Source organism: Lotus japonicus, chromosome 2 (assembly GCF_012489685.1).
Source record: "Lotus japonicus ecotype B-129 chromosome 2, LjGifu_v1.2".
NCBI classification, from domain to species: domain Eukaryota; kingdom Viridiplantae; phylum Streptophyta; class Magnoliopsida; order Fabales; family Fabaceae; genus Lotus; species Lotus japonicus.
In genome coordinates, this window is record NC_080042.1 from 44,358,426 (window position 1) to 44,383,220 (window position 24,795).

The 24,795-nt window shown below is 37.4% G+C and overlaps 2 protein-coding genes across 4 annotated transcripts; both read left to right on the forward strand.

Moving 5' to 3' along the window:
* The first annotated feature begins 1,843 nt into the window (after nt 1–1,843).
* On the forward strand, nt 1,844–14,458 carry LOC130738078 (TMV resistance protein N-like). Of its 3 annotated transcripts, XM_057589976.1 has the most exons (9): nt 1,844–2,364; nt 2,551–2,616; nt 3,332–3,516; nt 9,742–10,182; nt 10,383–11,484; nt 12,023–12,304; nt 12,425–13,216; nt 13,300–14,029; nt 14,132–14,458. In XM_057589976.1, the coding sequence occupies exons 4-8, from the start codon at nt 9,908–9,910 to the stop codon at nt 13,885–13,887; spliced, it is 3,039 nt and encodes a 1,012-aa protein (XP_057445959.1). In that variant the 5' UTR covers nt 1,844–2,364; nt 2,551–2,616; nt 3,332–3,516; nt 9,742–9,907; the 3' UTR covers nt 13,888–14,029; nt 14,132–14,458. The 3 variants fall into 3 exon arrangements, with proteins under 3 accessions (XP_057445959.1, XP_057445960.1, XP_057445958.1); XM_057589977.1 differs by lacking the exons at nt 1,844–2,364; nt 2,551–2,616; nt 3,332–3,516 and adding an exon at nt 9,398–9,594; XM_057589975.1 differs by lacking the exons at nt 1,844–2,364; nt 2,551–2,616; nt 3,332–3,516 and having other exon boundaries at nt 9,605–10,182.
* A 6,024-nt stretch (nt 14,459–20,482) lies between these two features.
* Nucleotides 20,483–21,718, forward strand: LOC130736477 (uncharacterized). The gene has a single exon (XM_057588308.1). The coding sequence runs from the start codon at nt 20,483–20,485 to the stop codon at nt 21,716–21,718; it is 1,236 nt and encodes a 411-aa protein (XP_057444291.1).
* The last annotated feature ends 3,077 nt before the right edge of the window (nt 21,719–24,795 follow it).

The window sequence follows — 24,795 nt, forward strand, 5'->3', positions numbered from 1 at the left end:
ATAAATATCCGCTTCTATCCATTTTTTTTTGTTACATTCGTATCTATCTACTTTAAAACAAAATATTTTTAAAAATACAGTTAAATAATAATAATTATTATTATTTACTTTTATATATGTTCGCTTAGAATATCAAGATAGCAATAATTGAGGGTCGCTGACGGTATCATGACCATGCAAACATTCTTGGGGATATTCATGAGCTTCTAACTCGACCCTGGAGATGTAGTTTGGTCAGCAGAGAGGCTAACAGTTCAGCTGATCACCTTGCGCGCATGGGGGGTTTAGGTCCTCTGTGGATTTTTGTGAGCTGGCTGCCCTTCCTCCGGAGATAGAGCATCTTCTCTTGAAGGATAGGCTAGTGCGGCGTTAGTTTTTTCTCTCTTGTCTTGTTAATTTTCCGATGTACAAAAAAAAATATCAAGAGAGCAATAATTGAAATTTTTTCAAGTAACGTCATTGTGAGAACAATAAATGAAGAGAGATAAAATACATTTTAAAAGGTAAAATGAGAAAAAAAGTTATAATTTATTGAAAATTAAAAAAATTAATTACATTTTTTATATGCGTGTTTCTTCTCTTTCTGAACAATTAATAAGGAATAAAATTGTTACAAAAATAAAATAAGGAATAGAGAGTAGTTTTTAACATATATATATTGTTTTGAACAAGGACATATTTTTTTTTTCAATCCATCGGAAAACAGTTTTTAGACATTTTAATACTTCAATTTTTATTTTAAAAATAACAATTTTTAGTTTTGAATTAGGCTTAAATAACTTTTTATCCCTACAAAATATTTTATTTATGTTTTCATCCCTCAATTTTTTGTTTGTTTTTAATATTACAAATTTAATACATTTTGTTCTTCGTTCGTACCAAATGTTTTTCCATCTAATCTTAGCAGAATTACACATGGATTTACCATGAATTTTTATATTTTTACATTGGATTTAGTTTAGGGATGACAATGGAGCCCGAAACCGTGGGGCCCGCCCGAACCCGAACTCGATTTTATGGGTAAAACCCGATATGATTGAGTTTGGATTTGAGTTTGGTATTAATGAAACCCGCATCCGAACTCGAACATTATATATAAAATTGCAAAACTATTCTTACATATTATTGTTAACAACTTAATTTGTTAACAATTTGATCATATTTGAACATTAAGATATCATATTTTTTTGCAAAAAATATATAAAAGGATTTTTCACAACAAAATAATACAAGTTGCATTTTGTTTTGCAAAAAAACCTATATATCAAGTTAGGTTAAGACGTGAATTTGAGGTCTACAACGAGTTTGAGTTTAAATGAGAGTTTGAGTTTGGGTTTGGAATAAGCAAAGGTAAATTCTGTGGTACCCATAATTGTTTTTGGGTGTGATACCCACATTATGTTATTTAATGAATTATTACTATGTTGTTCAACATAAACTTACATTTTCAAATTTTATTTTACTTTTCAATTAATTTCATTCCATAAAATTTATTTTTTAATGAAAAATAGACGAGTAGTGAAGACGAACGATGGTGGTGGCGATGCGCGTCAAATGTCCATATTTGAGGGAAGAACAAAGGTTAAAAAACTCAACAAAACAAATTTCACATCTCTAAGACTCTAACAATTGAATATTACATTACTATAATATAATAAAATTAATTTTTTAACGGATATATTAATTTTTACTACTAATTTAACTTATTTTGGGTACACGCCTTGAATTGACTCAAGGTACCCTAACAAGCACCTGACCCGACTCGACTCGTTGTCATCCCTAATTTAGTTATCTCCAATTGGAAAATATAAAGCCATGTGCAAAATCTTCTCCCCCAATCCCAACCTCTTCCCTACTGCCTCTCCCCGAACCACTCCTTCTCCCCCACCATCCTATCCCCTCCCCCTCCCAACCACAAACCTTCTTCACCTCCAATAGATCCAAACCCCCCAAACCCCCCACCATGACAGAGTAATGAAAAACAGAGTTCTCTTTCTCTCTGTCGTCGATTGTTGTTGTTGCAGGACGGAGATCAAAGAACGATGAAGAAAAATTGCAGATCGAGAGAGAAATTGCAGATCGAATGATTACCTAGTTGTTCTGGAATCCCAAGTGCAGGAAGTAGTTTCACTTTTTGATGTTGTTGGGACTGATGATACAGCTAGTGTTGTTTTACCTATTCCTCCTATTCCGTGGTAGATATCCATGAAATTGGAGGAATAGGTAAAACAACACTTGCTTTGCCATTTCACAATTCAATTGTTCCTATTTGGGCTTCACGTAAATGATTGCCACCAGCTTCAAGAGTTTCAAGGGACAAAAGGGAATGTGATAAACTCTAAAGCAACACCATACAATTATTAGGTATGCCTGCAAAGATTACTAATATACATACTATCAATCATTTCACACAAACTAATCGGTTTCATTATATAATTTCAGGTTAATTTATTTTTCATAGAGTCATAGAGACTATTTAATATCATGTAATGATTAAATTTTAATCACTTCAGTTTAGGACAAAATCTAATTCTTTCTCATTCCTTACAGCATCAAAGAGGAAAACTGAGAGCTGGATCTTGCCATTGTGGTCGGCGGTGGCTGCCTCCACTTCTGGTACCAATTAAATCTGTTACATATCCATGATTCGCAGATATATGCCTAGGCTGTGCACTTTTTGACAATGATTTTTACCTGACATCTTGAATTATGCATTTATGCTCATATTGGGACTAGTTAGAATACCAATTACACGCAGTTCTTAAAATACTCCACTTAAACTGGAATATTAGTTTGTTGGATTCTTATTATAAATTAGTTTAAGTTTGTCCTTTTGTGAAGCATTTTAGAATTTCATCGAAGTTGACATAACATGAAATTTAGCTATCTCTCTGTTGGGCCAAAGAAAGGGCCAAACAAAGGAGATGGTTTAAATTGGGGGATAAAACTCCACATTGGGCTTTGAGCAAACCATAAGTGGACCAGACACCACATCTTTCACCCAAAACCTTAAGGCAATGGGTGTATGGGTCCTCACACTTATAAACCACTCAAACTTATCATTAGCTTCCAATGTGAGACTTAGTCACACTTGAAAATTTCCAACAATCAATTGTTGAGAATTCAAGTGCGGAGTTGGAGTCCCACATTGGTTAAGTTTGGGTGAGGAGAATGCTTTATAAGAGATGTGACCCATAAACCTAATGCCTTAAGGTTTTGGGTTAAGATGTGGTGTCCAAGATCTCTTGGTGTCTTGCTCCTCGGCCCATGGGCTCCCCTGTCTCCCCCAACACTCTCATCGTCTCTATTTTGACATTTAACCGATCATTAGGTTCCATTGCATGTTGAGGGAAAATGCCGTGAATGGTGAACCAATCTGGAGGAGTCACATTGACATGAAGTCACCCATGGAGAGGATTCTGAAGTTTAGTCACTGCCTCCAGGAGATTGATCAAAGTCTGGTTGTTTCAGATTGAATAATCTCACAGTTGACCGGTGATACTGCTATTTATGAAGGTGAACTGTCTTATGGTATTCTTTTCTCCACGTGTTATGATTAGTGCAGATGTAATTCAGTGGATGGATAAATATACTTGTTTTCACCATAAAATGCACATTAGGACTACTAAGAATTCTAACTCTTCCTACCTAGCTTAATTCTTTAGGCCAGTTGCACGTAGCACAAACAATTGAAACTAAAACAAAATATACGAAATAAATATCATCATGCTTTCAATTGTTTATGCTACGTGAAACTGTACAAGTTCGTATATTATTTGTTTCTTTAAATTTTTGTTTAGTTAAATGTACCATTCATCATTTTTAATGCCAAACTTTATAATGGAAGGGTGCTTGATAGGCGTGGTATGAGCTCTGATCTGAATTGAAAACTGAATATCTATGCCAGAAAAGTAACATAATTGGGACCAAATTTGTTAGAGCATTCTAGCAGAAAATAACTGTAGATTTGATAAGTGGAATCTGATTTAGATTTGCATTCCAGATGAGCAAGGTTATATCTTTGGTGTTATAGTAGCTGAAGATCTCTTCCCAAAATGGTGGTGATGACTATCTTAGAAGTCTCTAATTGGTTATGGTTTTAAATGCTACATACTTAGATCTTATACTAAGTAAAGTGCTTCCGCAGGGTGATTATTCACTATGAATTTGGGCATTTTTAAGTCCATTGTTAACTGCCTTGAAAGTTGGCTGGGGTGGCATCTTATGTATGATTGGAATTTGAGCTATTAATTTTAATTTTACAAGTATGTGCATAAGATTTGAAAGTCCCTAAATCCCGCCACAAATGAACTAATGTTTGATAATAATCTTAGCTCTACGTTGGCTGTGATTCACATATTCATTTCTACTGTGCAATTAATATTAACTTTAAGTCTGATTTTCTCCCTCCCTCCCTCCAGCTTTGCTACTTCATAAGGTCCTAGTTGCTTATAGAAGTTAAAATTGTAATTGATACACAGAAAGACTTGGTAGCTGAGTTCCTTGTCGTTACACCTACAAAAAGAGTACAAACTCTCCATGTGTAATTCAGATAGTAAGTTTTTTCTATCTCCTGTCAATAGGGGTAATCCTTACAAGTTAAGAAGATGCCTAATGTAAGAAATGTCTCCTAATCTATGTCAGCCAGCGAAAGTGTAAGATTTAGTTCCCATTCAAGCAAGAAATTACACGTCGGAAGACATCTTCACTGCAAGGAATTATAAGCCCACCGATGGGATGATCATATCCAAACTCTTCCTCAGCTTGATTTAGCGAGTCTTGAAATAAAGGATGGTTCAAGAAGCATATAGGGATTACACACTGCTTCTGTTTCTCTCAGTGTTGTCAAATCGCGATCGCGGAATATCGCGGCGAGGCCAAAATCCGCTATTTCATTTAGCGGATAGCGTCGCGGGAAAATAGCGGTATCCGCATAGCGGTTAAAATAAGTAAAAAAAATTATAGAAAAACAGCTTGTTGTGCTGTTTGTGCTAGTAAAAAACAGTTGCAAAAAATAAATAAAATTAAGACATCTAATGAAATGCATAAAATGATCATGATAGAACAAATTTTAGAAACAAAACAGGGGAAAAAAAACAGAAAATAAAAAAACATTGTATGTAATGGCAAAAATAAACAAAAGATGATGTGAAGAAAGAACAAATATTAGAAACATAGGTTCACATTCACAATGGAAGAAGAAAAACAGAACAGATCATGATGGGAGAGGAGAAAAAGGAAGAACAGATATTAGAAACAAAACAGGACGGAAAAAAACAGAAAACAGAGTGTGAAAAAAAAAGAAAAAGAGAGTCTGAAAATGTGCAGAAAGAAGGAAGGGAAAAAGAAAAGTAAAGAAAACAGGGTATGAAAAAAGTAAACAGAGGCTAAAAACAAAAAACGGAAGAGTACGTAAAAGAAAAAGAAAGAAATAAATAAAAAAACAAAAAAACAGAGCATGGCAGAGTGAAGAGATGGGAGCCAGAAACTCGCCGGAAAAGTCATCAGAAAAGCTATTGGGGTTGCCGGAGATGAGGGTCAGAAGCTTGATGTAGAAGGAGGAAGAGAGAAGGGAAAACTCGAAAGGTTTTGAGGCTTTTATAGAGTGAAGATTTGAAGTTATAAAACTTTTCTTCCATTAATTCAGTCGGTGGCTGATTCCCACCTCCCAAGCGGTGCCTTTTTGAAAAAAAGTCCTAAAATCACACGTGATCTTCTCTTCCACCGCTATTTTCGCTTTGCCCGTCGCGGCGCTATTCAGTTTTGCGGCGCTATTGCGTTTATCGCGTTTGCCGCTACGTCGCGGCGTCGCGATCGCGGCACGGCGAATTTCCGCTACGTTATAGCGGCATAGCGGCGCTATAACCGCTATTTAACAACACTGGTTTCTCTCCAACATACACTGCAAGATAGCCCTTCATCACTTCAATAGATTTTGATGCTTCTTCTCTAGTGTTCAGTGATGCCTGTCGAATAGCATATAAACGGAAACCCATTTTTTGTTCTTGTGTGAGAGAAGAAAAGAAAGCTACAGATCTCAAAGTTCAGCAGATTTTGTAAATACTCGAGGATGCATTACTTGTGTTGTTTGTGAAGGCAGGAGATGTGCATTTATAGTTTTCTTGGTTCTTTGGAAACCCAGAGTCTAAGAGATATAAGTGTTGAATAAAGGAGGGCCTATTAATGAGGTATCAGGTGGTACTGTCTTAGAGTGTACTCCAACTTCTCAAACAATGGCCATGTTCATCTAACCAAACGACAACATGCTCCATATTTTCGTGAACATGCTTTAGATATGTTTTCTTCATTTTGATAATACAACTTAATGCTGATGAACTGTTAGTAGGTGATATTTCCCTGACAAAATATAAGCCAATGGTTACATATAGATCATAGACCCATTCATGATGTTTGTGATCATGCGTCTGTACATTTCAAGTTCATTAATATGTTGGCTTTTGTTCAAGAAAGTGGGACTTGCATTATATACTATGACATGTGGTAGTGCTCCTTGAGAAAATCCTCTATAAGACAACAGCATGTGACCTTTTATTTTCCTTTGACTCACTGGTCCCATAAATCCTATGAAAGGATTCCTATCTCATCGTCCCCTTTCACTCATCCATGGTAGCCGAAGGTTTATTACATATCCTTTCATCTATATATATTCATTGCTACAAGCATTTTAATTTGGAGCAAGCACAAATCATTTATGTTCTGAGGCATTTGAAATTCTAAAGCTAGTGTGTTATATACAAATCTTTTTTAGACCAGTCTCTTCTTAACACATACAGCAATGGGTTTTTGTTTATCAAGTATCAGAAAGGCATCATACGCTGTAAACCAAGCACACTCAAAATCTTTGGACGTTCCAAAGGGCTATTTTGTCGTTTATGTTGGAGAGAAAGTGAAGTGGTTTGTGATCCCCTGTCAAACTTGAAGAAAATTTCATTCCAAGACTTGCGGATTCAAGCTGAGGAACGATTCGGATCTGACCATCCATTCCAATGGGAGGTGTTGGAATTCCTTGCGGAGAAGATGTGTTCTTAGATATCACTCCTTGCTTGAAGAGGTGCTAACCCTATGGGTGGAAGGAGCTGACAGATTATTTGAGTCATGTACTAAGTAGGGTTATAAATTTTTTTGGTTAAATTTCAATGAAATTTATGGTAAACAATTTTACCAAAATAAAATACAAAGAGTCAGAGTAGTCTGTATAATTATGCTCTTCCTGATTTCCTTTGTAGTGCTTCAATAGTTCACTGGAGGAATAGTATACTTAACAGTATAGATAGGTTTGACCTTAGGTTTAATTCATACTTATTTTTTTTATAACAGGTTATGTTGAGGAACTGCTGGAATCTTTTCTTACGTAACCATGACTTAAAAGTTAAAACAAGATGCACTTCCACTTTAGTGTTAACTGCTACAAACTTTGAAAGGTCTGTGTATTTGATGAGTATAGGCCTCCAATCAAGAAGGTGTATGAGAGAAAGAACAAGGGGAAAGCCACAGCTTAATGTGTTTGTTATAGTTAGTTAGTATCCAGCTGGCAAGTTAGTTGTTTCTGTTAGTGGCCAGCTGGCAATTTCTGTTAGAGATGCATTCTGTTAGCATCTGGGAGATAGTATAAATAAAGGGAAGGGGGTAGTTAACGAGTAGTTATTCAGTTAGTAGGTAATTGTGGAGAGACTGGTCTCTCGAACAACCAGAGGAAGAACTAGGGTTCATTCCACCATTTCTGTACCTTGAGCTCTGGTTCTCATTGAGAATCTGAGTCTCTATTTTCATTCAAATTCAATCTAGTTTCAGATCAGAGTTCTACAGTGTTCATCAGTATTCCCAACAGTCTTAGTATTTAATCAATTACAGCAAAGGGAATGAGCAAAACTGAATTCTACCTATATGAGATGCTTAGAATTCTATGAGATGCTTATAATTCTACCCAATTGAAAGTTAAACTTTGTATAGTTGGTATAAGTTTAGTGCTTCTCTAGGGGGTTTAGTCACTATGAGTTCGGGCATATAAACATATTTGCATTCTTTTTTATGACCTACTCAAGTCAATGTCTCTCAATGAGTTGTCTTTCAAGTCAATGTTATAACATTCCAGTTTCTATGACAATAGGGTATCACTACATCATTGATTTAGCATGATATACTAATAAGCATAAACATCAGATTGGTTGCTGTCTCATCATATACTGAAAATTTGATAGTTTTTCAAGCCAAGAACTTGTCAAAATTTGGAGGGAAATTTATTATCTATTAAACCATTTAGCTATATTTGTTTGTTTTATCCCAAGTAAGACTGTTACAATTTTGTGTGTATTGTAAACTATCCTAAAAAGTTTGCACATCGATTAAACAGTTGAGGATTTAATAGCAAGTATGTTCAAGATGTAAAAGTTTCAAGGCAAAATTTAAATGATTTGTATATAGATTCTGAAAGTCAGAAGGGAGACAAGGGATGCAAAGAAAAAATGGCTATTTTATTTAAAAGGAATCTATGATCAATAGAAAATGGGAGAAAAGGATCATAGTACTAGTGGGGTTGTTGTTCTTGCATTTCTTCTTTTTGTGTTGATGTAATCTTGTTGTCTCCTGCAGATAAGATTGATAGAGGTCCAGTACTAAATGTCAGAACATTGTGCAAGGTAGATAACCCTGGTTCCCTTTTAAGTCAAGTTGTAAGGGTGAAATTTTGATCTCAGCAAAATAATAAAATAATGCAAGAATAACAAAGCCAAAGTCTATGTTCTTATATTGCTAATTTTTCTTTTGGTGATTCAATGAGCAAGTGGTGGTGGGCCTGGTGGTATGCCTTTTTTGACTTTTACTTGATTAAATTTTTGTTTGTTTGACAATTGTAATGGCAGCATTCATTCTAAGTTGGATCACTTCAACCATAAAAACAAGCATGGGGTCCAATCATTAAGAAAAATTGATAAACAAAGTGACCAGCATAGATATTTTCTCTGTTCATATTTTAAGGAGTAATGCTATATATTCCTACAAATCCTCCTATATACTAAGTGAAAAAAGGAGTAATTGTTTTTCACATTTCCAAGCTACCTAATACATTACCTTTTCATTTAGCATTGGAGGATTTGTAGGAGGAGAAATCATTATTCTATTTTAAGTGACTAGTCTTGTGAGACAACTTTTTGACTCAAACTTGTAGCTCTGTAATTCCAAGCATCGCCTTCTTAGATATTTTTGACACTTCTATACCCCTTTGTCTTTTATAAATCTCATGTACATTTGCTTGCTTTGTCCTCATGACTTATAATAATTTATTGTTATCTGATGAAATCGATCGTAAAATAATGCATGCATGTTAAATAACAATTATATGACAAAGCGTGTGGAGAGAACTACGATGAAATTTCCTGTAAATTTCTACAAAGGCAGGTTTGTCAATAAATCAGCAAATTTATTATATATCAATGTCAAATTTCAATGATAAAGATAAGACACAGGAAAATGTGTGTTAATCTTGGGTTCCTGCAACGCGTTCACCATAACATTATTCATTTTCTTTTTATATCACAAATTAGAAAGAGCCTAACCATATCAGTTTAAAGTCAATCAGTTTCGTGCTTTTCTTTATATACTTTGTTTGATTTTCGAGACTCACACACACACTATTCATATTACACACTTATTTCTCATGGCTATGCTATCATCATCCTCCTCCTTTTCCTCTTCATTCACTTATGACGTGTTTCTCAACTTCAGGGGTCCTGACACTCGCCACGGCTTTACTGGAAATCTCTACAAAGCTCTATCTGATAAGGGAATTCACACCTTCTTTGATGATGAGGAGCTGAAGAGAGGGGATGAAATCACACCAACACTTACCAAGGCCATTGAAGAGTCCAGGATCGCCATCCCTATCTTCTCTATGGACTATGCTTCTTCTTCATTTTGCTTGGATGAACTTGTCACCATCATTCAGTGTGTGAAGGAAAAAGGTCGGTTAGTTTTACCGGTTTTCTATGATGTTGATCCTTCTCATGTGAGACATCAAAGAGGGACTTATGCTGAAGCATTGGCCAAGCATGAGAAGTGGTTTCAGAATAACAAGGAAAAGTTGAAGGATAACATGGAGAGGTTGCAGAAATGGAAGACAGCTCTTAACCAAGCAGCTAATTTGTCAGGCTCTCATTTCAAATCCGGGTACCCCACTTCATCATTGTTTTTCCTTCTTATATTTTGTTTCTTCAATTTTTAAATTGTAGTCATTTCATGTGAAAACTTAAATAGGAAAAAACCTTGAACAAGTTAAATAATTCATTATATTAATTGTCATAAGTATACAGAAGCAGATCATATGATGCATTTAGAATGACTTTGCTCTACCTCATTTGATTGGTCAGGAATGAATATGAACATGAGTTTATTGGTAAGATTCTTAAAGAGATCTCAGACAGGCTTAGTCGCATTCCTTTACATGTTGCGGATTACCCTGTGGGACTAGAGTCTCGAGTGCTAGCAGTAATGTCACTTCTGGATGTTGGATCTGATGGGGTCCAAATGGTAGGGTTTTATGGAATTGGTGGAGTGGGCAAAACGACACTTGCACGAGCAGTCTATAATTTAATAGCTGACCAATTTGAATGTTTCTGTTTTCTTCATAATGTGAGAGAAAATTCGAACAAGCATGGCTTAGAACATCTTCAAGAGTATCTTCTTTCTGAAGTAGTTGGGTTGAACATTAAGTTAGGAGGTGTCACTGAAGGAATTTCAGTAATAAAGCAAAGGCTAAAGAAAAAGAAGGTTCTTTTGATTCTTGATGATGTTGACAATCTTGAACAATTGTGTTCACTAGTTGGGGAGCCTAGCTGGTTTGGTTCCGGCAGTAGAGTTATCATAACAACTCGGGACAAACATTTGCTATCAAGTTATAGGGTTGAGAGAAAATATGAGGTATATGGGTTAAGTACAAAAGAAGCTCTTGATCTGCTTAGTTGGAATGCTTTTAAAACAGATGAAGATGATCCATGTTATGAGAATGTTTTAAATCAAGCAGTAGCCTATGCTTCTTCCCTTCCATTGGCTTTGGAAGTAATAGGTTCTAACTTATATAGAAAAAGTATACAAGAATGGAAATCTGCATTAGAACAATATGAAAGGATTCCAGATAAAAAGATCCAAAAGATACTTAAAGTGAGCTTTGATGCTCTGGAAGAAGAACAACAGAGTATTTTCTTAGACATTGCTTGTTGCTTCAAAGGATATCAATTTAAAGAGGTTGAAAACATACTCAATGCTCATCATGACCAGTGCATAAAATATCAAATTGGAGTTTTGGTTGATAAATCTCTCATAAAGATTACTCATTCGGGTCAAGTAACACTACATGACTTGATTGAGGATATGGGTAAAGAAATTGTCCGACAAGAATCACCAAAAGTGTTTGGAAAACGCAGTAGGTTATGGTCTCATAAAGATATATTTGAAGTTTTGGGAGAAAATACGGTAAGACAAATATTTATGATTTTTTTTTTAATCTTTCATCTTGATTGAGCTTTTTTATTATTCAAAGCTAGTAAGCTGCTACTCCATCCATCCCATATTATAAGTTACTTGTAAGAAAAATAGCTAAAATTAGTTAGTAGCAATTAATTTGTAGTTCTTTTTAATAACTTTCCCAAATTATTCTAATTTAAAATTTTCTCTCCATATTAATGTTCCGTTATCTCAATGATAATGACCTTAAAAATCAACCAAAATTTTGGGAAACAAAAAAGTTCTTTGTATACTGAGTATTAAATATAAGGGTAAACAGGGAACATAATAATTAATGCTTCATAGGTAATCAGATATTGTAAAGTGACTTATATTTTGGGGGGAAAAACTAAGAAAAAGTGACTTGTAATATGTGAAAGAGGGAGTAATGTTCTTGTTACGATTTTTTCCCTTTATAAAATTTGAATGCCTGTAAGTCTTTGTGTTGATGTCGTAACCTATATGAATTTATTGTGATTGACTTGTAATTTTCTTTTATGTTAAAAAGGGAACAAGCAAAATCCAAATGATGCATCTTGATTACCGGTCATTTGAAGAAGTGGATTGGGATGGAGAGGCTTTCAAGAAGATGAAAACACTCAAAACACTTATTATTAGGAAATGTCATTTTTCTAAAGGTCCCAAGTATCTTCCAAATAGTTTAAGAGTACTAGAGTGGTGGAAATATCCTTTACAACATTTCCCATGTGATTTTCATCCAAAGAAACTTTCCGTATGCAAATTACCGGAGAGTAACTTTATGTCATTGGACTTGCTAAGTTCATCAAAGGCAAGTATGTTAATGATTTCAAATCCTTGATCTTTTGTATAATACATCATATTATTCATTGATTATGAAAGTTTCCCAATATATTCTCTGTTTTTCTTTCTTTCTTTTCTTTTTCAACAGAAGTTCGTGACTATGAAAGTTTTAAAACTCGAGCAATGTGAATATTTAACACAAATGCCTGACATGTCTAGTCTCCCAAATTTAGAAAAGCTATCCTTTGCATATTGTACAAATTTAATTACAATGGGCCATTCAGTTTTGTCTTCGGACAAACTAAAAATCCTCAATGCTTTTGGATGCAAACAGCTTAAGAGTGTTCCACCCCTCAAGTTGCCCTCTCTTGAAAAGCTCAAGCTTTCAGGTTGTTCAAGTCTTGTGAGTTTTCCAGAAATATTAGAAAAGATGGAAAATGTAACAAAACTAAATTTACATGACACTAACATTAGGGAATTTCCATCATCATTTCAAAATCTTAGTCGACTTGGAACATTAGAAGTGACTGGCTTGCTGCCACCAAGGAGCTTAGTCATGATCCCACAAGTGGCTGAGCTATTAATCCTCGAGCCGCTAGAGGGGATTTTGGAAACACAGGAAAATGGTGAAGAAAAAGTGAGCTCAATGCTGCTATATTCAAATGTAGAATATCTTCAACTCAGAGAGTGCGTCCTGTCAGATCAACTTTTGGCAGTAGTTCTCCCATGGTTTCCTCACCTGTTAGTATTAGACCTAAGCGAGAGTCAGTTCACAATTCTTCCTGAATGCATCAAACAATGCCACTTTTTATGGAAGCTTGTCTTGGATGGTTGCAAGCAACTTCAAGAAATTGAGGGGATTCCACCAAGCTTAAAACGCTTATCTGCAATAGGATGTGAATCCTTGAGTTTCTCATGTAGAAGCATGTTGCTGAAGCAGGTTAGGCTTTTACTTGTTTTGTTTTGAATGTATTTTGATTTGACAAATAATTACATTTTATTGGTTATACCCTGAACTAACAGGAAATTCATGAGGCTGGAAACACTGACTTTATTTTGCCAAGCCCAGAAACCGGAAGGATTCCAGAGTGGTTCGAGCTACAAAGCAGGGGCCCGTCTCCTTCACTTTATTTCTGGTTTCGTAACAACTTCCCTCACAACTTACTATTCGGTTTTGCCTTTCCACTCACCTTTTTGGGCAGCTTAGAACTCTGTCTTGCTTATCCACTTCCGCAAAAGATGTATCTTCCTAAAAAATGTTTCTATTTCATTGACAATGGCAAGGTTTTTATAGATCTTGATTTCTATGGATTAAGACCATTGGGGGGTTGTACACACCTTTTTAATATGCTGCCGAAGGAAGGGGAAGAGGAGGAAGAAGGGGAAGTGGAGGAAGGGGAAGAGGAAATTGGAAATGAGTGGCACCATGCAGAGGTTAGGTTTGTCAACGATGAGCAAATTAGCTCAGATGTGGAAATTGGAATCCATGTATTGAAAGAGCAAAGTAACATGGAAGATATCCGATTCACCAGTCCCTATAAAAAGAGAAAAACAGACTTGAACTTGCCAGCACTTCAAGAGAATGATGTCAATACTGAGTTGACTCTATAAAGCACAACTTTGGATTGACCATTGCTCTCGGGGGTTGATTCACATCACATGTGAATAAGAGGGAAGGAGATCAACTCTTACAACTCTGAAGCTCCATCATATAGCTCATTTATATTATGATCACATGAGATCAGATGTTGAAGTAAGTATATATTATCAATACTTTTACAGAAACTTGTCTTTTTGTACGATGCAATCTGTTTTATCATATATTTTGTGATCGAGACAACTTTTCTTCTTGTAGGATTTTGAAGTTTAGTCGCTGCCTCAAGGAGTTTTTATCAGACTGGTAGGTTCATATTCAATAATCTCACGGTTGATAAGTGAAACTGCTACTAATGGAGCCTGGAGGTGAACTATGTTGTGGCATTCTTTTCTCCAGGTGCTGTGAACTTCATATATTCAAACAGATATTTAGTTGAATTTACAAATCGAATATGAGAAAATGGTTGAGCACCTGTGAGTGTGAATTTTGTTAACACAAGCATCAAATTGGTGCACCTGTGAGTGTGAATTCGTTTGTAATCTTCAGAACCTAAGTTTTTACAGAATGCTGACAACGCTCTTCAAGGTATTCTTCAAAACTGTTCCTTTATATAAAAAAGGGCAATTCAGTTCTCTAGTGAAAATAGTGAGTTCTAAGCGTTCCTCTTTCGGAAGATGTGTGGTCTTACAAGCTAAGTGCAGATAAAATATTGTAGCTAAAAAAGGGTAAAATTGAGAATTTGAAATTGGGTCTTCTGCCTTTATGGAGACTTTGAATCATGTCTGCTGTATTACAGGGAAAAGAATGTATAGGATTACTAAATCCCAATCATTGGAAATCATTTGTGATACTGACCGAACATTTAATTTTCTTTCAAGCAGAAAAAAGAAACAAAAATCTTGGAAGCATTAACTTATGTGTACCGGTGCAGTTGATGTAGAAGCTATTGCTTAAATGCTAGAATCAGAGGCCACAGAGATGACAAGGTGAGCGTAAGCTTCTTTAGTGGGAGAGTATGTATTCTGGTAGTAGAAGCCAATTTGTTAACTTGGTGCACAAATCATGATATGTGAAAATAACGACATGGTTGAGGTCGTACGTGTTTGCACTTTCCAGTACACATAACGGTAGCCAAATGGAAATTCAATAGAGACATGAGGTGAACCTAACAGAATTAGCGCAGTTTAGCACCCTACTGTCCAGCTATTACCGTATTACGTATCACAATTTCTGAAACAAAACAAAAAATAATAATTTGTATAGACAGATCCTAACTTGTGCTAGCCATGGACCTCAAATTTGAAGTTTGTTTTTTCAATCCATAAACATCGATACACCCAATGAGTGCTTATTAAGTACTTTGTCCCTATATAACTGTAACTATTTTGATCATTCTTTTGTTCCTATTTACTTGTCACTTTCTGCTTCAGACGATCATTCTTCGGTTCTTCAGACGATGAGTGATTTTGCTTTGTCTCAGACGTTCTAGCACATCAATTCATGTCTTCCTTTCTGATGCAGATGATGAACGTTGATTGTCTCTGAAGTTTTGCTTATCATATTTTCCTCAGACGATGCTCTTCCTTCAGCCATTCTTCCTTTAGAAGATTTATCAGCTTGACGAATGCTTCATTCCTTTCGTCTGTTGGTCATTCAGTATGTGATGGTTTCAGCTCTGACCGATTTCTTCATTCTTCTTCAGAAATGGATTGTCTACATTTCCTGAGTTGAATAAATGAGAGTAAGCGTAGATAATAAGTTTTGCTCAATTTCTTCATTCTTTTAATGAAAGAGAAAGCGGAAAGTTTGATGTAGACATGTTGCTCTGGTTTCCTCCTGAGTTGAATAAATGAGAGTAAGCGTAGATAATAAGTTTTGCTCAATTTCTTCATTCTTTTAATGAAAGAGAAAGCGGAAAGTTTGATGTAGACATGTTGCTCTGGTTTCCTTGGTCAACGTGTTTTGTAGAGTATCAAGTTATTCCCTAGCACTTGACTTTCTCTTCAAGAGTGTCAGAGATATTTCCATTTGAATATGACGTTCTTTTCTCTAGGCACTACTTTCTTTAATTAGTCTTGAGATAAACATTGAACTGTAGCCGTTCCATGCAGTCTTCTCAGACGATCCAATGCCTTGAATTGTTCTTGCATAGTTTGTTCTTGAAACTCTTTGATCTTCTTTTGTAGATGAGCTTTGAAGCTTTGGTTGAACTTGCATAGTTGCTTCTCAAGCTTGAATGCTCTTGCAGATATGTGCTTGAAGCTTGATCTTTTCCTTTTGAAGCTGATCTAGACGATTTGTCTTTTCATGTCTCTTGATCCCTTCTTCTCCTCCTTCATCAACTTGCTTTCTTCAGATAGATGATCTAGCGGATATGACTTTCCTTTGCTAGCGTTGTTTTACTGCAGCTTTGATCATTCTTCTCCTTCTTCATGATGTGCGTTGAAGCTTTGATCTTTTCTTCTGATTCTTCTGGCTAAGCTGTTTAACATTCCTTCCTTGCCTTGTAGCTTTGAGCTTTGACCAATCTCTTCTTTGTTGATGCTCATACGATTTGTGGATATGTGTTCCTTTGTCTGCGTCGTCTGCCTTTGCTGCTTTCTCCTTGCTTGCACTTTGACTGAGTTGACTCCTTTGACTTGTCTCTTGCTCTTCATGTTGACTTTTCTCCTTGTAAATGAGTTGTCTTCTTGTCATCTTTATGTGATGTTTCTTCAAATGATATATTCTGAAGCGCATATGTGTAATTTCCTGAAATGCAATTCATATAAATATATTTAGTTAGTTCATTTGCATTCTTGAACGTTTCGCTCTTAAAAATTGTTATCATTCAAAATAAGATAGACGACGCATTCAGCGTTTTGAACTTAACAACTCTACCCTTTATAAACACTTGTGTGGACATATCTCTAGCCAATGTGAGACATCAACACACCCCTCACACCCAGGGATGGACATCTGGAGCGTGAAATGAATATCAACGGGGTGGCCCAAATATGGGAGGTCTCCACAACAAATGGATATAGGACAGACTCTGATACCATGAAAGAATTGTATTTCGTGATTATTATTGATACTTGACAACGTATTTATACAATTTATAGTTGACTAAACAATAAAATCTAAAGATAATTACATGTGTAATTACATAGGTAAACAAATAAAGAATATTGTAAACTATTATTCTATTATATTCTAACACACATAAAAGCAACAAGGAATATTTTACCACAACAAAATATCACAACTCACAAATAACTGGAAAAAGTTTAAGGTCTTGTTGCATCATAAGCTAACAAATGATATATCCAAATGACATCAGTTTTACGCTTTAAGTTTTTTTTTAGAGAAATGTGTGAAGTTCACGAATCAAACCAATTTTTGCATTTCAAAAACACTTAGTTTAGAAAATATTGTCCACGTGTCGACATTTTATTGGTTTTTTGTTTTATTTTAGAATGCTCTGCAAAAGCTTCACTCAATACACACTACACAATGCAGTAACTTGCTGCGCAAACATAACCCATTTTGGCGCTAAAAAAATTCTCTCACATTCTCTCCTCATAGCTAGGACTACTGGAATATGGGCCCAAAATTATGCTTAACACGGGTCTCATATCCCAGGAACCAACAAGGGTTGGCTTAGTGGTACAATCCGGGATTGTAAGGGGAAAGTGTTGTTGTACTTCCAGGAGACTGAACTTGTTGAGGCCAAGGCATTGAGGAAGGTACGGATAACGAGTGTGTAGCTAAGTGGGTAAATAGAGAGCTCAGTCTATGGAAGCCAATTGTGGAGACGGTTAGAGACTTACACATGCTGGTAGATTTGCGTGAATTGATGGCCTGATGGGTAAACCGTTTAAGTATCTTTCGTGAGGAGGAGAAGCAACAAGGTTGCGAATAAGCTTGCAAGGCTAGCAAAAGACACCAATTTAATTGGAGAAGTGTACTTAGAAGGACTTGAAGGATATCTCGTTCTTATTGGGTGAAGACTTGAAGTCAAATCCTTATGTTCGAGCATTGTTATTTGATTTTTACTGTAAGACTTTAAATCCTCTTTTAACTTTTGGCATTTTGATATGATTTCAACAAAACTTACCGCATGTTGAGCTTCGGTTATTTGATTTTTACGGTAAGACTTTAAATCCTTTTTGGCTTTTGGCATTTTGATATGATTATATTTCAACAAAACTTATCACATGTTGAGCTTTGTTTATTTGATTTTTACAGTAAGACTTGAAATCCTAAGTGACTTGCAAACCTGATGAGCATTTTCTGCAGTTCAGTTTTGGCTCAAATAAAAACCAGAGGTTGGGAGCTATTACAATTTGGTTGGCTTGTGTGGTCTGGCTAATGAGGAATTCATTGGTTTTTAATGGTGGGGAGGTGGGTATAAGTAATGTACTGGAACTGATCAAGTGGCACTCATGGCATTGGATTAAAGCTAAATCTCGGGATTTTCACGGCTCCCTGTTCGAGTGGTCTTCTCAACCGTTGGTCTGTTTGGATTCTCTGTAATCGTGGAATTTGTCTTGCTGTTCTGCGTGGGTTTTTCAGCAACATTCCCCTCTTTTTATATCTCATGGTCACGTGGAGGGTATTAGCGTTGTAGGCTCTAGAAGGGTCTGTATTTCTGTGATCTTTTGTCGGGTAGTTGGGTTTGTCTTCATGAAGTCTGTACGGGTTCTTGTTCAGTTTTGTGCACAGGTTGTGTTGAAATGTGGGGGGTGGGTTTTCATAGTAAGTTGAAGAAGTGTTAATCCTTCTTCTATCTTTTTCTGTGGGCTCGTTTGGTACACTGTATTAGACATAATAATATAAGCTTATACAATACATTATGGACTTATCCATTGTTTGATGCTCACATTGTATTGTATAAACTTATACATCAATCTCCTCTTATACATCAAAATGATAGATTATTTAATCCACCCTATAGATGATGGATAATGCATGATAAAAGTGCAATGTATAAACTACTTGAATATATTTTAATCAACCGTCACCAAAATCACCCTCCACCACCACCGCCTCCACCAGTACCACCACCACCACCAGTCCACCACCACCACCGTTGCCGTCACCACAACACCCTTCACCACCACTACCGTGGCCGCCGCCACCACCACGCTCTAGTCATCGTTATCGCCACTACTACCACTACCACACCGCCACCACCACGCTCTACCACCATCGCTGCCACCAACCTCCACCATCACCAAACCACTACTGCCAACACCGCTGCCGCTACCACTCCCACCACTGTCGCCGCTACCACTACCATGCTCCATCACTGCCACCATCGTTGATATCTTCATACCACCATTGTCGCCGCCCCCACCCTCCACCACTGCCGCCACCAACACCACCCTCCACCACTATTGTCACCACTACCCTCCATCACTGCCACCATCGCCACTACCGCCACTACTACCACCACCACCGCCACCACCACCATCCACCACCACTGCCACCATCATCACCTTCTAATACCATCACTACCACACCACCAGTAACGCCACCAAATTATACAGTGTATGATCAAACGTTGTAATATTAAAATTTTATCATGTCTTATCCTATCAAGCCTAATACAATCAGACATTATACTACCAGACATTATACTATACAGCGTACCAAACGGACCCTATATATTTTTGTATTTTGTATTATTAGGTTGAAGTACCACTTGTACTTCTTTTATCATATATATTTGGGTTATGGAAAAAAAATGTGCATGGTCATTTATCATTGATATTAGTACGTGTTGTATGTGTTCAACTTGCAAAAGTATCTAGACTTGGACCATATATGAAAATGTCACATTTCTTGCAAAATTTAGCGAAAGCAATAGCTTCTAGAGCTACGATACGCTATCCCCCATTAACAACCCTGGTGAAATGGTGCTTGTTAGGTGTGGTCTCAATTGAAAGCTGAAGGTACGTATTTCAGAAAAGTAACATAAACAGGATCACATTTGTTAGATGTTAGAAGTCTCACATTGGCTAGAGATGTTGCCAAACAAATGCTTATGATTAGGAGTAGAGAAACCCTCAACTCTTGAGCTAGCTTTTGGATTGAGTTCTAATATTAGAGAATTCTAGGTATATGATTTTAATTTTCCCAAGTCATGGTGACGGCCGCCTCTAAAGTCTCTTAATGGTTTTGGTTTGTAATTTTTAGAACCTAAGTTTTTACAGAATGCTGAAGACACTCTTCAAGGCATTCTTCAAAACTGTTCCTTTATATAAAAATGGGCAATTCAGTTCTCTAGTGAAATGAGTAAGCTCTAAGCGAAGATGTATGGTCTTACAAGCTTAGTCCAGATAAAATATTGTAGCTAAAAAAAGTGTAAAATTGAGAATTTGAAATTGGGTCTTCTACCTTTATGGAGACTTTGAATCACATCAATATATATAGTAAAACACACTTGAACCATTGCAGTAAGTGCAGCAACAAATGAATTCCTTTGAACCATTGTTTATGTTTGAATTTCTCTTGTACGAAGTTGAAATATTATATAAAGCCAATCAATGTGATGGTTTTTTCTCATTATGAAATAATAAAGCACATGTTATCCAAACCCATCTTGCATAGTCGAATTGGTAAATGAGCTTTAGCTCTAACCGAATATTCACTTATGTACCTTTGAAAGCAGTCAAAGGACAAGTGGTAGCGGACTTCTTGGTAGAACACACTCTACCTAAAGAAGTCGTAGCTTACGTAGGAATTCAACCTTGGAAGTTGTTTTTCGATGGCTCAAGCCATAAGAAAGGATCAGGGATTGGGATGCTTATAATATCCCCGCGAGGTATCCCCACTAAGTTCATGTTTAGGATTCGAGAGAATTGCTCTAATAACGAAACCGAATATGAGGCTTTGATCTCTGGCCTCGAGATCTTGTTGGCTTTAGGGGCCAAGAACGTCGTCTTAAAAGGTGACTCTGAATTGATAATAAAACAACTTACCAAAGAATATAAGTGTGTTAGCGAGAATTTGGCAAAATATTACGTGAAAGCTATAAGTTTGTTGGCCAAATTCGACCAAGCAGGGGTCAGCCACATACCTAGCATAAACAACCAAGAGGCCAATGAATTGGCACAAATCGCTTCAGGGTATATGGTGGACAAAGATAGGTTGGAAGAATTAATCAAGGTTAAAGAGAAGTTGAACCCATCGGATCACGACATCCTGGCCATCGATAATATGGGGCCTAATGACTGGAGGAAGCCAATCGTCGAATATTTGCAAAACCCTATAGGAAGAACTGACAGGAAAGTCAAATACATGGCTTTAAGCTATGTCATTATAGGCAATGAGTTATTCAAGAAGAATGCAGACGGTACTTTGTTGAAATCCCTAAGCAAAGATGACGCATTCGTGGCAATTTCAACTGTGCATGATGGTCTATGCGGCGCTCATCAAGCAGGAATCAAAATGAAGTGGTTATTATTTCGACAAGGGATGTATTGGCCCACTATCATGAAAGACTGCATCGAATACGCAAAAGGATGCCAAGATTGTCAAAAGCACGTAGGAATCCAGCATGTGCCAGCCAACGAGTTGCATTTGATAATCAAGCCATGGTCGTTTAGAGGGTGGGCTTTGGATTTAATTGGTGAGATCAACCCATCTTCTTCGAGGCAGCGCAAGTACATAATAGTGGCCATAGACTATTTCACTAAGTGGGTAGAAGCCATCCCGTTACAAAACGTCACCCAGGACACAATGATCGATTTTATACAGAATCACATTGTGTACCGTTTTGGCTTGCCTAAGTCACTGACCACTGATCAAGGTACAATATTCGTAGGACGAAAAGTGGCATCTTTCGCAGAATCTTGAGGCATAAAACTCTTAACCTCAACCCCTTATTATGCCCAAGCAAACGGTCAGGTGGAGGTAGCCAACAAAACCCTGATCAATCTGACCAAAAAGCATGTGGGTCGAAAACCCAAAAGTTGGCATGAAACCTTAGGCCAAGTGTTGTGGGCTTATCGAAATTCACCTAGGGAAGCCACGGGGGCAACACCGTTTTGACTAGCATATGGTCAGGAAGTAGTGCTGTCAGCAGAAGTTTACTTACAGTCTTGTAGAATTCAAAGACAAGAAGAGATCCCTAGTGAAGACTACTGGAATATAATGCTTGACGAACTGATTGATCTCGACGAAGAAAGATTATTGGCCTTAGACGTTCTGACCAGACAAAAGGATCGCATCGCAAAAGCTTACAATAAAAAGGTTAAAGCTAGATCTTTTTTAGTTGGTGATTACGTTTGGAAAGTTATATTGCCACTAGATAAAAAAGACAAAAGTTATGGCAAATGGGCCCCAAATTGGGAAGGCCCTTTCAAAGTCGAAAAAACACTTTCTAACAACGCTTATTCGATTAAAGAATTAGGAGGTCAATGTCGACGTGTAACGATAAATGGAAAATACTTAAAAGAGTATAAGCCAATGTTGCACGAAACCAAAGTTCAATAAGCCAAAACTCAACAAACGAAGACCAAACTAAATGTTTTATTAATAAGACATTACAAAAAATACAAGATTTAAAAAGGGGGTGCTCCCCGGATCGAGTTATAGCGCACCCTCAAAGGTGCTATAAGGTTGTCCACGCCTTCCCTTTGATCTTCGAGGGAGAACTTCTCCAGTCGAAGGTTAGACTCCTCGAAAGAAGCGGTTGAGATCTTCTAAGCCAGGCTTCTCCGTTCTTCCTCCTCCTCTGGACCCAGCTGGTCCAGGGTGGCTTCCAGATTGTCGAGCTCTTTCATCTTCTCTTCTGATTCGTTCCTGCCAGATCCAGTTCAAGATACAGGGAAGGAAGAAACTCAGAGGGATGAAGACTGAATAGCCAAAGCCACCAACCTGGAACAGAGAAGAAATTGGTGTGAAGAATGGGTTCAGTTTCGTAGCAGTGGAGATGAACGGCTCGAAGATAACAGAATTTCAGAGAACATGAGAAGTGAGCCGATTCCGACGGAGATCGTCGTAACTACGACGATGAAAGAAGCGGAAGCAAAGTGGAACGAGCAACAACCACCACCTAAACCACCGAATCTGGTTTTAGAAGCAGGGGAATACGCGGAGGGGAATATGACCAAGGTTACGGGATGTCAAGATCGCGGTTCAGTTCCGGCAAGGTTCACCACCATGGCTAATCGGCGGCCACCACCCAAGCCGCCGAACTGGGTTTCACAAGCGGTGGCTGAGGAGAAGCAAACAGATGCGACCTTGGAAGAGGTAGCATCAAATGGGAAAAAGGATTGCGTTTTGGGAATCAAAACCTAGGAAAGGGTAAAATTGGAATTTCAACATTTGAGCTTCACTTTTGACCTAATGGGCCTGGCCTAACAGGTTAGTAGTTGTGTTGTAATACAAAATTTGCTTCAAAAACCTCAAGGTGCTCAGGGCATAATAGAGTGTTATTTAAATAACTTGGGCTCAGTGTTTGACACAAGGTACCATGGCCCAACAGTAAGTATACAAAACAAACCTATCAATAAAGGAAATTCTGAATTCAATTTGGCTCAAGTTGTGAACGCTACATACGGGGAACATGGGGCAGTTTCCATTCATCATCCTAGAACATCAATCATTCTTTCTTCTACTATTTCTTCAGCATATGAGAGTCAGTTAGAGCTACCCAGGCCTGAATTGCATATGGATGGGATGAGAAAAGTTATTCTAAGTAAAGACATTCCTAAGGGCGGAGTCGGCGAGGAAGTGAGCATGACGGTGGTGAACTTTGCAGAAGGGAAATTGAGTGAGCGACTACCACCACTAAGGCCGCCAGATCCAGTTATAAAAGCGGTGGCTGCCGCTGATGAGATGTCAAGAGAAGTGTACGGGAACTCAGCAGATTCCGATGAGAGGAATGGTGCGGTGGTGCATCTAACCCAGGGAGGAGAACATTTGGGGCACCAGGATTATGGGGCGGGTCCGACAGCGTTCACCTTGCCTACGGCGGCAAGGATAGACATCGTCGTTGCACCAACTGCAAAAACCAGAGAGAAGGTTGTTGTTGTTTTGCATTCTGGAGAGACAAGTGATTGGGGAAGTCTGAAGCAACCTGGATTGGGTCCCTCTCTCAGCCTAATAGTCTTAGACCAAGTGGTTAGTGATTGTCTTACCTCCACAAAATTGTTTGACAGATATTTACTTGCTACTGGCAATAAAGATAAACACGTGTTAGAGGGTGAGAATCATGGAGTAAAAAATATATCTTCTGAAGTTGAAAAAAAGACACATGCCCCTACTAGCAACATGTTTCATGTTGAAATGATATTTTTGAGCTTAGCCCAATTGCTAGGACACACTAGAGGAAGAGAAAAGGTGGGCCAAGCCCAAAATAGTGGAAAGGAAGTTGAAGCATGTCTACAAGCCCAAATTAATGAAAAGAAAAAGGAGTCTGAAACATTTCTACAAGTCCAATTTAGAACAGGGACATCCAATATGTGGGTTAAGGTTCTTTTGTCTAAATTGTTAAACCCAATTGTTGGTAATGTGATGAACTACCAGTTCATGGGTGCCATAGCACTGCTGGAAACACCACCCTATGATACTAAAATGGTGGTTGACACAGGAAGGGGTGCCAAGCGGCCGCCTCCAGAACCACCTGATCGTGTTGCTTGTATGACAAAATGGAAGAGATGAAGCTGGTTTTCTATAAGATTCATTCTGCAGGTACTGAGTTACATAGACTGAGGTGGGGACATGAACAAAATTGGAAGCATTGCCAAGTGATAGTCATATGTTGGGAGAATTTGAAGTTGCAACCTCATGAATTAGGGTCATTAGATAAGACATCCAATCAGAATTTAAAAGCTGATGTTGGCTTTAAGGGAAGTTGTGCTTTCTCATTTGCCTTGAGCTCTTCACATTGGAATCCTGGAGGTTGTTCTTACTTTTCAGGAACAACT